Raw genomic sequence first — 13,459 nt, forward strand, 5'->3', positions numbered from 1 at the left:
CCTGTGAGCTGCAAGCCTGCTGTATGCCTTCCTGTGAGCTGCAAGCCCATCGTGTATGTGGCTTCCTCCTGCCAGTCCTCTGGGGGCTGCCAGCCCTCCTGCCCCACCCTGGTCTGCAGGCCTGTTTCCTGCGGCACCCCTAACTGCTGCTGAGCCCATGGCCTCCTAGGACCCCTCCTCCGTGTGGTCAGAAGTAGCAGCTCTCCGAACTCCTACAAGGCAGCCCAGACATCATCCACTTCAGACCTCCTGGACCCCATAGACCATCTTACAGCAAAGCCACTTGATCCCCTCTAACCAGGCAGAGAGAGTGGCCCCCAGTGTCCCTGGCCCCGGCCTGGGCCATCCACACAGCACCCACCCTGGCTGGTGCGGAGGGCCTAGGCTCTGCAGCCACCAGCACAGGGTCCAATAAATCCCAGAGTGCATCCGATGCACACTCGCGCATGTGTGGTGTCTCTCCTTTAACGCCTTTCCCTAAACTGCTTCCTCCAGGGGAACTCCTGGAATCCAGGAAAGCTCCTGCAGAGAAGCCACACGGTACCGGATGCCTGTGCCCAGGGGACTCTTGGGCGAGTGGGCGCTCCTAGCTCAGCCTGATGGGCCCCCAGGGCTTCCTTTGTCCCACTTTGTCCCTTGAACCTGCGAGGTTATTTTTTACTCTGCTGGGTGGGGCTGAGAGTGAATCTCTAACTTTCTGATCTCACCCCTTTTAGGTAAAAAGGTCCCCTCCTCGGCCATTAATATGCGGAGCCAACCTGGCCTAAAAATTAAAAATGTACGCTCCATCGAGAGTATAGCTCCTCCTTCTCCCATTCGGGGGACAGGGCTTTGTGGGTAACCTCCGTGGCCCCGGGAGATGCCCACATCTCGTCCCCAGAACCGGTAAATACAGCCCTACAGGCGAGGCGGCTTCCCAGACGGGGTGAACTGAGGGTCTTGCAACGGGAGCTGTCCTGGAACAGTTGAGGGGGACTCCCATCATCCTAGGGACTTGGGAGAAGGGAGAGGAAGGGCTGCCACGGAAGAGGAGACCGCGGGAAGCGGGACACCGCAATGTGGGCTGGGACCACCATCACCTCCGACTCATTCTCTCCTTGGGCAACGGTAGCCTGCTGACCGTGTAGACGCCCCATCTACGAGCAGTTCAGCTGACCTTGTAGACGCCCCCCAGAGCAGGTGGCCCCGCTAGCGGCTCGGAGGGACAGGAGACAGGTTGTGCGGGCGCTCTGGAAGGACCCAGCCCCGCCACACCTTGGTTTCAGCCCGAGAGGCCCTCTCCAGACTCCGGCCTCCGAGCCGTGTCCGCGGGTCCTGCGGCAGCCACCGTGCGCGGGTCCGTCTCGGGCCGCGGCACAGACCCCGCCTCTCTGTCGCACAGCCCCGGCCGCCGCTCCCGTGTTTGCCGCGAGCCTGCACGATTCGGGAAACCTGGCCCAGAAACCAGGCTGGCCACCGGCTGGCTTAGCCCTGTGTGGCAGACCACCGGCCACCGAGCAAGAGCGCTGGGGCCGCGGCGGGCAGGCATGCCCGGGGCACGGTCGTAGCGGGGCACGCAGGCACACCAAGTGCAGGGGATCTCTGAGCACAACTCAAGCAGGAGCGCAGGGTCCTTCACGTGTCGAATTCGAAGACATCCGTTATCGTGAGGTCGCGGGATAATGAGGAAGGGGCATTCGGGAGGCGACTCACGACGCCGCAGCCTACTAGCCGTCCCCTCGGTCCCGTGCGGACCCCACCGCCGGCACCGGCCTCCCCACCACGGGTGCGCGGCCTCGCCTCGCAGACGCCCTCCCTCCAGGCGCGCCCGGCAGCCACGGCGCCACCCACCAGACAGGGGGTGGGGGGCCGCGCCGGCTCCTCAGCCGTGCCTTCGAGGGCGGGGACGGTCCAGGCCGGGAGCTGCCCACAGAAGGGCTCGCCGCCATCGCAGGGTCTCAGAGCCCTTGGCGTTGTCGCTGCACCATGAACACGCACCGAAGAGCTTCCCAAAGTAGAGACCCCATCCCCTCGACTCATTCTCACCTTGGGCACGGCGGCCCCATTAGTGAGCCCCGTCTGTGAGCAGTCTGTGTAGGCGCCGCGTCAGTGAGCGGTCGGGCTGACTGTGTAGACACACCATCAGTGAGCCGTTGGGCTGACTGTGTAGACACTGCCCCACCCGTCTGTGAGCAGTCTGCCTGACTCTGTAGACTCTGTGAGCGGTCGGGCTGACTGTGTAGACGCCCCATTAGTGAGCAGTCTGACTGTGTAGACGCCTCGTCAGTCAGCAGTCGGATTGACTGTGTAGATGCCCCATCTGTGAGCAGTCCTACTGACTGTGTAGACGCCCAGTCTGTGAGCAGTCGGGCTGACTGTGTAGACACCCCATCACTGAGCAGTCCAACTGTGTAGACGCCTCGTCAATGAGCAGTCCGACCGACCGTGTAGATGCCCCATCAGTGACCGGTCAGGCTGACCGTGTAGACCCCCCCCCGTCTGTGAGCTTTCCAGCTGACTGTGTAGACACCCCATCTATGAGCGGTCTGATTGTGCAGACTCCCCATCTGTGAACAGTCCCACTGACTATAGATGCCACGTCTGTGAGCAGTCCGACTGTGTAGACCCCCTGACAGTGAACAGTGTGGCTGACCGTGTAGACCCCCCTTCTGTGAGCAGTCTGACTGACTGTGTAGACGCCTCATCTGTGAGCAGTCTGACTGATTGTGTAGATGCCCCGTCTGTGAACACTCCAAATGACTGTGTAGACACCCCATCTGTGAGTAGTCTGACAGACTGTGTAGACATCCTGTGTGTGAGCAGTCTGGCTGACCATGTAGACCCCCCATCTTTGAGCAGTTTGGCTGGCCATGTAGACTCCCCATCAGTGAGCAATAAGGTTGACTGTGTAGACATCCCATCCGTGAGCAGTCTGGCTGACCATGTAGACACCCCATCTATGAGCAGTTTGGCTGGCCATGTAGACTCCCCATCAGTGAGCAATAAGGTTGACTGTGTAGACACCCCATCTGTGAGCAGTCTGACTGACTGCTTAGACATCCCATCCGTGAGCAGTCTGGCTGACCGTGTAGATTCCCCATCTGTGAGCAGTCTGACTGACTGCTTAGACATCCCATCCGTGAGCAGTCTGGCTGACCGTGTAGATTCCCCATCTGTGAGCAGTCTGGCTGACTGTGTAACTCCCCATCTGTGAAGAGTCCGGCTGATTATGTAGATGCCCCATCTTTGAGCAGTCCAGCTGTGTAGACGCCCAGTCTGTGAGTGGTCGGGCTGACTGTGTAGACTCCCCACCTGTGAAGAATCTGGCTGACCATGTAGACTCCCCATCTGTAAGCTGTCTGACTGACCGTGTAGACGCCTTGTCTGTGAGCAGTCTGGCTGACTGTGTAGACTCCCCATCTGTGAGCTGTCTGACTGACCGTGTAGACGCCTTGTCTGTGAGCAGTCTGGCTGACTGTGTAGACTCCCTATCTGTAAGCTGTCTGACTGACCGTGTAGACGCCTTGTCTGTGAGCAGTCTGGCTGACTGTGCAGACTCCCCATCTGTAAGCTGTCTGACTGACCGTGTAGACGCCTTGTCTGTGAGCAGTCCAGCTGGCTGTGTAGACGCCCTGGCCGGGAGCAGGGTGTCCGGCCGTGCCTTCTGCAGCTGTGACCGACTTTCCTGCAGGAGCCATCAGGAGGTCCTGGACATTCTCGTGCCGCTGGGCCAGAGCAGGGGTGCGTCCTGCAGGGGCCCCCGCCCGTCCCTCCCATGCACTATTTTGGCGACACTGTGGTTTGCTGGTTTCCATGTGAGTCTACATCCCTGAGCTTCGCTCTTTTTGGTTACGGATGAGGTGGAACCTTCCTCCACGTCTTTAACTCTGTGCTGTGAAGAATCCATCGAGGTCTCTGTCCGTTTATCTATGCAGATGGGCATATTTTTCTTAAAATTTGATGAACAAGTAATGGGCACAGGTTTTGGATAAATTCAGGCCAACTGAGGGATTTAACAGCCAAGGTGTGTTTACAACCCAGTCCCTTTCTCTTTAAAGGCCCCCTTAGGGTTTTTGCTCTGTCTCTTCTTCCGTGGGGTAGAGTTAACAGCCTCTGGGAGGAGATACCATCTATTCCTTCCCCTGTCTGCTGGGCCTGGGCTGTTCTGCTCCTGGGGGCCTCTTCTGTCTGTTTCTGGCACAGGGGGTAAGTAGGGAGCCTGATGCTGACTTGGCTGGTCTGACTGGTGCCCACTTGACTCTCTGGTGCTAGTGGTCCACTGAGACTGCAGGGTCATCCTCTCCCACTGTCCTGAGGATTTGTCAACAAGGCATCTTTTTGTTCCCTGTCTCTCCTCAATCAGGCCTTGAAATCTTGAGTAGAACGAACGATGTCTGAACCGACCCCTGCACCCTTCTTCGGGCTACAGGGATTTGCGGGTGCTTCAGAGCGCCAGCCCTTGTGCCCAGAACAGCGTGCAGGCATTCCTTCGTGCGGGCACCTCTCTCCAAGGGAGTCAGCACGTGCGGGGTACTGGACCCTCAGGTGCTCATCAGGTAGGGTCGTGCTGCTCCCCAGCTCACCCTTAACCTGCACGGGCAGGGGCCAGGCGAGGGCTGGAGCCCAAAGCCCACTCAGGGTCTAAGCCTTGTGCAACTATGCTCACCCCCCGGGGCCCAGGCTTGGAGGGCTCTTCACTGTGGGGAGGGTGAGGCTGCGGGGTAGGGAAGGGACGTGGAGCGTGCAGATGGCATCCTCGTTCAGACCTCTTCATCACTCTAGTGTTTTGAACTTGGAATTTGAGAATGTCTTTATTGTTTGCTTCCACCAGACAGAGCTCCACTCTGGAGGGGTCTTTGGGCTCCGAGGAGGAGAAGAAAACAAACACCAGTCTATGTCATGACACAAACATTTTATTGATTATGGCAATCGGCCTTTGTCATGTGGAACACAAGCAACCAATCCTACAGAGGAGGGTTCCCAGGGTGCCGCAGTCCACCTCCATGGAGGGACTTATGGGCCATCTTTTTGCAGAAAGGGATGGATGGCATGTTTGAATCCCTGGCAGGCAGCAGCTGTGTGCTCACCAAGGGGCAAAAGGGTGGTCCTGGTGCCCAGAGGGGCTCCAGGGCTCCTGAGAGAGGACATTCGTGCCCAGGAGCAGAGATGGCAACACCAGAGGCAGAAGTTCGAGCTTGTCAGCAGCAGGACTTCTGGGCCGAGGCGGGGACGCGGCAGGTCTGGCGGGAGCACACGGGACGGCAGAGCAGGGACACGCAGGAGGCCCGGCGGCAGCAGTTGGGCTGGCAGGAGGAGGCGGGGGCACAGCAGGAGGAGGCGGGCACGCAGCAGGCGGGTCTGCACACGGGGCGGCAGAGCAGGGACACGCAGGAAGAGGGTCTGCAGCAGGACGAGGAGCAGGGGCTGGGCTGGCAGCAGGAGGGGGCAGAGCAGGGGGAGGCCCCCGAGCAGACAGGTGTGCAGCAAATGGGCTTGCAGCAGACAGGAGTGCAGCACACGGGCTTGCAGCAGACAGGGGTGCAGCACACAGGCTTGCAACAGACAGACACACAGCAGTCTTCCTGGCAGGGGGAGGAGCTGCCGCAGGAGGGTTGGCAGCTAGACTGCTGGCAGCATGAGGAGGCTGAGCAGGGGGAGGTCTTGCAGCAGACAGGGGTGCAGCAGACAGGGGTGCAGCACACAGGCTTGCAGCAGACAAGGGTGCAGCAGACGGGCTTGCAGCAGACAGACACACAGCAGTCTTCCTGGCAGGGGGAGGAGCTGCAGCAGGAAGGCTGGCAGGAGCTGGTGCACGCTGATTGGCAGGGGCTGGACACGCACCTCGCAGGGGTGCAGATGAGGGTCAGGCAGGAGGCCGGGGTGCAGGAGCTGGGGGCGCAACAGGTGGGGGCACAGCAGGTGGGGGCGCAGCAGGGGGGCTCGCAGCAGCTCTCTGGGCAGTCATCCACCTGCCAGGAGGAGTCAGGGCAGGAGTCACAGGAGCCGGGCAGGCAGACGCGGCTGCCGTAGCTCCGGTCGCTGGAACAGACGGACAGGGTGGACGCGGCCATGGTGGGGGTGGGGTGGAGCTGGAGGAGGCTGTGAGTGTGTGAGTGTGTGGGTGTGTGAGTGTGTGTGTGAGGTGCTCAAGCTGTCTGTCGGCTTTTATACCCCCTGGGTGTGTGTGTTGTGCCAGGCATCGGCTCACCTCGCGTCCCTTCCTTGTTGGTCTGAGAACTGGTTACAGGGAAGACCTCGTTAGCGCCAGTTTATTTTCTACAATTATTTTTTACTCATTAAACTGGCAAGGACGTTGCAGGACTCTGTTTTCTTGTCTGTTCTTTGTTGGGCTCCAGAAAACTTAGGGAAAATATTTGAGGCAGGTTTTGCTGAGTGACTGCCACGGTTTCTAAGGTCACATTCCCGCAGGAGCTCGGTGTGAGACTGGGATCGCGCACACCAGCCACACCGGTGCGTGATGCTTGGGAAGGACTCCCAGGGCCATTGCAGACCCAACTGTAAAGTATCTACAAGGAGTATCAAGAGAGTGAGACAGGTACAAAAGAGTAAAATTTGACCAAAGAACACATGCCGTAAGTGTGCACTAGGGACCCGAGACCGTTGTGGACCAGAAACGCAGGGCAGTAGAATCCTCCCCTTGCCCCCCATCTGTCATCATTGGTGTCATTTCAGTCAAAGCCCAAAGGGAATCTTTTTGGCATATAGATTGAAGGTGCCGTATGGCCAGAAAATATTGGCAAGATGCATAATGGACGAAAGGTTAATAGGAAAATTTAAAGTCCTCACAACCAAGGCAGGAGAGAGTACAAAAGAATCAAATACAAAATGGAAAACATTCAGATTTCCAGTAAGCATCTGGAAAACTACCTGAGCTCATTAATGAAGTTTCTCAAATTAAAACATAAATGTCCCACCTGTAAGATCAACCCAACTTTGCCATGTTATTAATTTCCGGTGCTGCTGAGCGTGGGGGCCCCACTCCTAGAAACCTCTAGCTGGCATGATTTTTACAGATTGAGCTCATAATATATAAAATGTACGATTTTTTCCATTTTAAAGTGTACAAGTCAGTGACATTTAGCAAAGACACAGTATTGTGCAACCATGACCACCATCTAGTTCCAGAACATTCTCATCACTCCAGAAGGAAACCCTGAACTATTGAGGAGTCCCTCCGCAGCCCCCATCAGTCACTAATCTGCTTTCTGTCTCTACGGATTTGCCTATTCCCCGCCTTTCACACATAAGGAACCACAAAGCACGTGGCCTCTTGTGTCTGACGTCGTTCACCAAGCATCACGTTTTCCAGGTGCGTCCGTGTTGTAGCCTGTGCCCGTGCGCCACTCCTGTTCCTGGCTGAGTAATATTCCAGCAAATGGGTTCACCACATTTTATTTCTCCGTTCCCCAGTCAGTGGACATCTGGGTTGTTTCCACCCTTTGGCTGTGTGAATAGTGCCGCTATGGACATTTGTGTCCACGTTTTTGCTTGAACGCCTCTTCCCAGTTCTTCCGGGTGCGTACCTAGCGGTGGCATTGCTGGGTCAAATGGTAACTCTATGCATCACTTTTGCGATTGCTTTCCACAGCAGCTGCACCACTTCACATTTCCAACGGCGAGATCCGATGTTCCAGCATCTCCACGTGCTCCCCAGCACTGCTTCTGTTCTCTGCTTTTTAAAAAAACTGTGGCCACCCCAGTGGGTGTGAAGTAGCAGCTTATTGTGGTTTTGACTTACATTTCCCTGATGGCCCATGATATTGGGCTTCCTTTCAAGTGCTTGTTGGCCGTCTGTGTATCTGCTTCGAAGAAATGTCTTTCCAAATGTTTAGCCCATTTTTGGTCGGGTTGTTGTCCTTTTATTGTTGAATTACAGGAGTTACGCATTCTGGACATGAGACCATTATCAGAGTTATGATTCTCAATATCTTCCCCATTCTGTGGGCTGGCTTTTCACTCTCTTGATAGCATTCTTTGATACATAAAGCTTTTACATTTTGGTGAACTCCGATTTATGTATTTTTTTGTTGCCTGTGCTATTCATGTCATATCTAAGAAACTGTTGCCAAATCTAAGGTCATACAGACTTACCCCAATGTTTTCTTTTTAGAGTATTATAGTGTTAGCTCTTATGTTTAGGTCTTTGATCCACTTTGAGTTGATTTTGTATATGGTGTGAGGTAGGGTTCAACTGTTGGTCTTTCTCTTCTCTGATTTTTGGCAGCTCTTAAGTGTTAGGGATACAGCACATTTGCTGTGGCAGTAGCTGTGAATATTATTTCCTAACTTGTTTTTGTCTTATACTTTCCTTATGGCATTTTCATTTTCTATCTATCTATCAATCTATCTATCTATCTATCTATCTATCATCTGTCCCTCTTAATGTAGAACAAAGGGAACACAAGATAATGAAAAATTCTACAGTTCACTGATGGTTCTGTCTTTCCCATTTTAATTCTAGTTTCTTGATTGTACAACCAAACCCTTTACGCAGTAGTTGGGTGTAGTGAAAGGAATGTGTGAAAATTAATAAAGAGAAACCTCACTAAAATGGAGTAGGGGGCTGGCAGGGGGGCTGATAGCCCTACCACTCATCTTCAATTGCAAAGCCAACAGGAAGAGAGACACCTTGCTCGAAGCTACTATTTTACTACCCCAGCAAGAGGAAGGAAGTTTTCTTCCTCCCAGGGCAACAGCCCAACCAATGAGAAAAGCCTCTACACTTACAGCTCCCAGTTTACCGCAATGGACCTTCTGTTTACAACAGCCTCTCCCAAACCCCACCCCACCCACATTCCTCTGTAAAAGAGCCTCCTCTCTTCCATTCTAGTTTGTCCCAGATTGCAGTTCTCTGTTATTCCCAAATACACCCATCTTTTGCTGGCAAAATAACTAGCAGTTTTATTTTTAAGGTTAACAAGTGAAAAAATAAGTAATTGTTCACTGAATGGATAAATGCAGGAAGTGCTTTATTCAGAGTCAGAGAGCCCATTTCTCGTTCCTCACAGTGTCCCCCGTAGAGACTGTAATCACTTTTCGTGTGTTTCTGATACTCCATCTGTGCAAGCATTGAATACCTACTGTATACAAGCATGCCATTGTGCCAATGCCAATGGTGCCACTCCCAGATGCTCTCCGACCCTGTCACCTACCACACCTGCATGCCTCCCCTGACCTATGTGAGGGAGGGTCTGCTTTTAACAGCAACCACCTGCCCCCCAGCTCTCCTGGGAGGACTGCTGTCACCACACAGCTGAGTGAGTCCTCAGTGCCTAGGGATTTATGGCCCCTCAGCCAAGCTTCCTTACTCTGAGATGTGGGGGACACTCCAGTGTTCCCCAGGGGATCAGGCTGGGACTTAACCTAAGTCGCACCTTGTTTACCTTCTTTCAGTTCCCTGGTCTGCCCACCCTACTCCTGGACTTGTTTCCTGAGTTCACCACTCATGCATGTGTCCTTGTCACAGGCTCAGTTCCTGGGAAACCCGCTTCACTCTTGGGACCATGATGGGGACGAGATGTGACAGTGTGTGGAGAGCGCAGTGCCTGCTGGAGGTCGCGTACAAGGGAGCAGGTTCTCCCCCCATGGTGGCCTCTGCTGCAGTCGTCTGGCTGACCTCCCTCAATGCCCACTGCCCCTGCCGTGCCCACCCCACCCTGTTCCCCTCTCCATGTCAGAGCTTGGAGTTTTTCCCATGACTCCACTTCCCCACCTCGCCTTTCATCCCGAGCTTCCCCTTTCAGGGCTCAGATAACTTCATCTTCTTTTCAAACCTCCCCCCATCTCCCTTAGCACCAGCTGGCACTTCTTTCTGAATCCCCATGCCCTCTGCTGCCTGTGTCAAACCATGGAGTTCATAATTGTGGATTGTCTCGGTTTTAAAATTTATTTCATGCATTTAAATCTGGTGTCTCCAACGTGACATCCCACGTCAAGTCAAGATAAATTACTATTTCATCGACTCAACGCCACATTCTAACACCTCCAAAATGGGGAGCTATCTTTCAGATGATGACATATCATAGTTTGGTTAGTTGGTAGTTGTTATTTTCGCTAAGAGGTACATAAGATCATGGGGCATCTTTACTGTTTTTTTTAAAGATTTTATTTATTTATTTGAGAGAGAGAGAGGAAGAGAGAGAGAGCACAAGCAGGGAGAGGCGCAGGGGAAAGGGAGAAGCAGGCTCCCCACTGAGCAGGAAACCTGATGTGGGGCTCGATCCCAGGACGGCAGTTCATCTTCACTATCAGATGAGATCTGAGTCTTGATAAAAACGTGACCTGTCTAGGATGTGTGTGTCTTCTTCAGTATTTTGTCCCAAACGGGCCCACTGCGAACATCACACACCTTGTGATGTGAATTACCTGAAATCCTCACGCTAAACCAGAATGCCTAAATTATTATGGTATCACCAGATTTCTTTTTGGGTTTCAAATGCAAATAAGAGTCCTTTTCTTCAAGTCAAAAGTAGCCCCCGCCTTTTTTTTTTCCAAATAGAAAAGGAATATCTCAGTGAAACAAGCATTGAGCACCTACTGTATACAAGCCCCATGCCTCGAGCCAGAGATACAAATCAACAGCATGGCCCTGACTTCGGCGGCACATAAAGCCCAGTGGGGCCGACCTCTGTTGTTCAGAGAGGAATAAGCCTCAGCCTGTCTCCTCCATCTCCCGCCCCCAAACTGGCTAGGAACAGGAGTAATCGAAATGAGAGGTACTGCTGGTAAGTAGGAGGGGCAGCTGAGGCGATGCCCCCCACTGCCAGCTGGGAAGGTTGAGCAGGGGAGCCCGCACAGAGGTCCGCTGCAGCCCCACCTTACAGTGGGGACGGGGCTTGGGTTTCCCTGGGCGACCGTCCAGGAAGCCCGGAGCGGCCCTTCCTGAAGGAGGCAGAGGAGCGCCTCGCCGCGTGACCTGCGTCCCGTGTCCGTGCCCGGAATGCAGCCGGATGGGTCTGACCTGAGGCTGAGTGTTTGCAGAGCGAGGGCCGTGGAGACAGAGTCACTCCGTGATTTCTCAGCAGGCTCACCCAGCAAGTAGGGTCAAAGGCCTTATGCGACCGCCTTCAGGAGCCCCCGGCCATCCCCGACTCGGGCAGGGTGTTCTTTCCCGTGAACATGCTGGCACCTGGTCCAGCGGAGCTGGGAGCGAAACTAAGTCACCTGGAATGTAAATATTTGGGTTCGGGGTGACTGAGTTCATAGCAACCCCATTATATACTTCGTGTGTGTTCTTGTACAGCAGGAAGAAAAACAAAACACTTCTCCGATTAAAAATAGTTCTGTTTTATGTGGAAACGCTTCCCTGCTGCTGCCCCAACCAGTTCATGCTCGTTTATCAGAGTCAAGAAAGGTTTTCCAGTGAAATCTCTCTCTCCCTCTCCACCCCCGCCTACTGGCCACCTTGCCCCCTGAGCTGGGGGGGAGAGGGCTACATGCAGAAGAAACCCTACTTTATAGCAAGAACAAAGAACGTCAACTCGACAAGCAGAACCTGAGGTCCTGAGAAGCGGAGATCTTGCCTCTATGTTGTGCATCTCATTGGGGGACCCCACCGAGCCCACAGCCCAGACATGCGCCCAGCCACGTAGGGGGCTCTGGGGAGCAGCACTTCAGGGGTCAACTCTCCTCCTGGGGGTCCCCTTCTGTGTCCTTGTGAGCAACATTACAGGGATGGCCAACACGTCCTCCTAACTTCAACCCTGGTCTATCCCGATCCCAGGAGAAAGCCTCCTGTAGGAACTCTCGTTCAGCTGCAAACAACACGTACCCTGACGAACCCAGGCCCCGCTTTGGGGCGGTGACCCCGGTGCCATCAGGGACCCTTACCCCTGCCACCTCCCTGCTCGACCATCCTTCCTGTTGGCTCCCCTTCCCCAGATCACTGCTTTGGGATTGCAGGACGGCTCCTGATGCCCCAGGCGTTGCTTCTGTGGTCCAGGGAGGAAGAAAGAATGGGAGAAGGGAGTGTATGTTTCAGGGAAGGAAAGGGTCCCCAGACGCCCCAGCAGGTTCCTGCTTATGTCTCATTTGCCAGAAGTGTCCTGCGGCCACCCCACGCTTCGAGAGAGCCTGAGGAGCTGAATACTCTTCCCTGGGCGCCTTCTCTGCCCTGTTCATTAGCACATGGAGGGGTGGACGTGAGGGGACGGACGTCGGGGGACGGACGTGGGGCTGGCTGCCAGGGTGTCCGACCAGGGGGTGGGGGGTAAGTGAGGAAAGCAGAATCCCTGCCCAGTGGTGGTCTGTGCTTATGAAGCACTTGATTCAGTGTGGAGAGGAGCCGGCACACACCACCAGGCCCTGTTTTCTTCCTGGCTTGTGAAAATCACGGGGCCTACCACTAACTTCCCCCCACTCTCCAGGGCACGGTAACAGAATTTTTTTTTAAAGATTTTATTTATTTTTTGATAGAGAGAGAGACAGCCAGCGAGAGAGGGAACACAAGCAGGGGGAGTGGGAGAGGAAGAAGCAGGCTCCCAGCGGAGGAGCCTGATGTGGGGCTCAATCCCAGAACGCCCTGAGCCGAAGGCAGACGCTTAACGACTGAGCCACCCAGGTGTCCCACGGTAACAGAATTTTAGCCTCAAAGAACGGAGATCGCTGGATGCTGGTGCATTTCAGCCAAACAATATTCTGTTCAGGTGGACCGGAGAATTCCATGCGGCAGGACAAGCATGACGCTCGCTCGGGAGGCCAAGGGAGGGAGCTGGCTCTGGACGGTGTGGGGGCCCTCAACAGGGCAGAGCGTCTGAGGGCGCCCACACACCCCGTGTGCACCCCCCTCAGGCCCAGTCCAACCGGCTCCAGCCTGCTGTGTGGGATTTTCAGTCCGGACCCTTGGCTTGCGGACTACAGTCAGTGGGGAAACCGGAATGCCCCTCAGAGCAACATTATTTTGTGTCCAACTTCCCCGACCCACTTCTTCCTCCGAAGAGTAAACCTGAAACCGGGAGTGTTTACTGTTTGGAAAAAAAAAAAAAAAAAAAACAAACATGCAAGAAAAACAGGCAAATGTTGACAGAAGCCTGGTAATGCACCGGCTCCGCCCTGGGGGCCCGCACCGGCCACGCGGGAGCTGTCCCGTCCCCGTCCCCAAGCGCACGAGGAAAACAAGGTTGTCCTTGACCTCGGGTGGAGAGTTGGGTAGTCAGCCCCCCGAGTCCCAGTCCATACCCGCGCGCATCCCCCAGATAGGATGTACGAGGGGCCGGCGTCCCAGCAGGACTGCCGTCACATGCGTCCCCCAATGGGCGTCCCCCATACACCTCTGTGGGCTCTCCTGCCAGATGCCCCTGGAAGCACTATGCGCCTCAGCCGCCGGTGGCACAGCCTGGCTGCCCTCCCCCAGGCTCCCACCGGAGTCCTGCCCCCCCCCAACCCCGGGGAGACAGGTGCTCCCCTGCTCACACACCTGTGAGGACATCACCACTGAGAGAAGCCAGGGACAGTGGGCCTT

The 13,459-nt window shown here is 55.0% G+C and overlaps 2 protein-coding genes across 2 annotated transcripts in view; one reads left to right on the forward strand and one right to left on the reverse strand.

The window, feature by feature from the left end:
* Positions 1 to 437, forward strand: part of LOC103679780 (keratin-associated protein 12-1-like) — a 739-nt gene extending 302 nt beyond the window's left edge. The window contains exon 1 of the mRNA XM_008709326.2: positions 1 to 437. This exon is cut by the window's left edge and continues 302 nt beyond it. Coding sequence (XP_008707548.2) covers positions 1 to 153 — 153 coding nt within the window. The 3' untranslated portion in view covers positions 154 to 437.
* Positions 438 to 4,872: 4,435 nt separating this feature from the next.
* LOC103680773 (keratin-associated protein 10-7-like) lies at positions 4,873 to 6,073 on the reverse strand. The gene has a single exon (XM_008710256.2). It carries the CDS (start codon positions 6,048 to 6,050, stop codon positions 5,178 to 5,180), a length of 873 nt encoding a protein of 290 aa, XP_008708478.2. The 5' UTR covers positions 6,051 to 6,073; the 3' UTR covers positions 4,873 to 5,177.
* Between the last annotated feature and the right edge of the window lie 7,386 nt (positions 6,074 to 13,459).

The sequence above is a fragment of the Ursus maritimus genome, unplaced genomic scaffold (assembly GCF_017311325.1).
Source record: "Ursus maritimus isolate PB19 unplaced genomic scaffold, ASM1731132v1 scaffold_4, whole genome shotgun sequence".
NCBI lineage: Eukaryota > Metazoa > Chordata > Mammalia > Carnivora > Ursidae > Ursus > Ursus maritimus.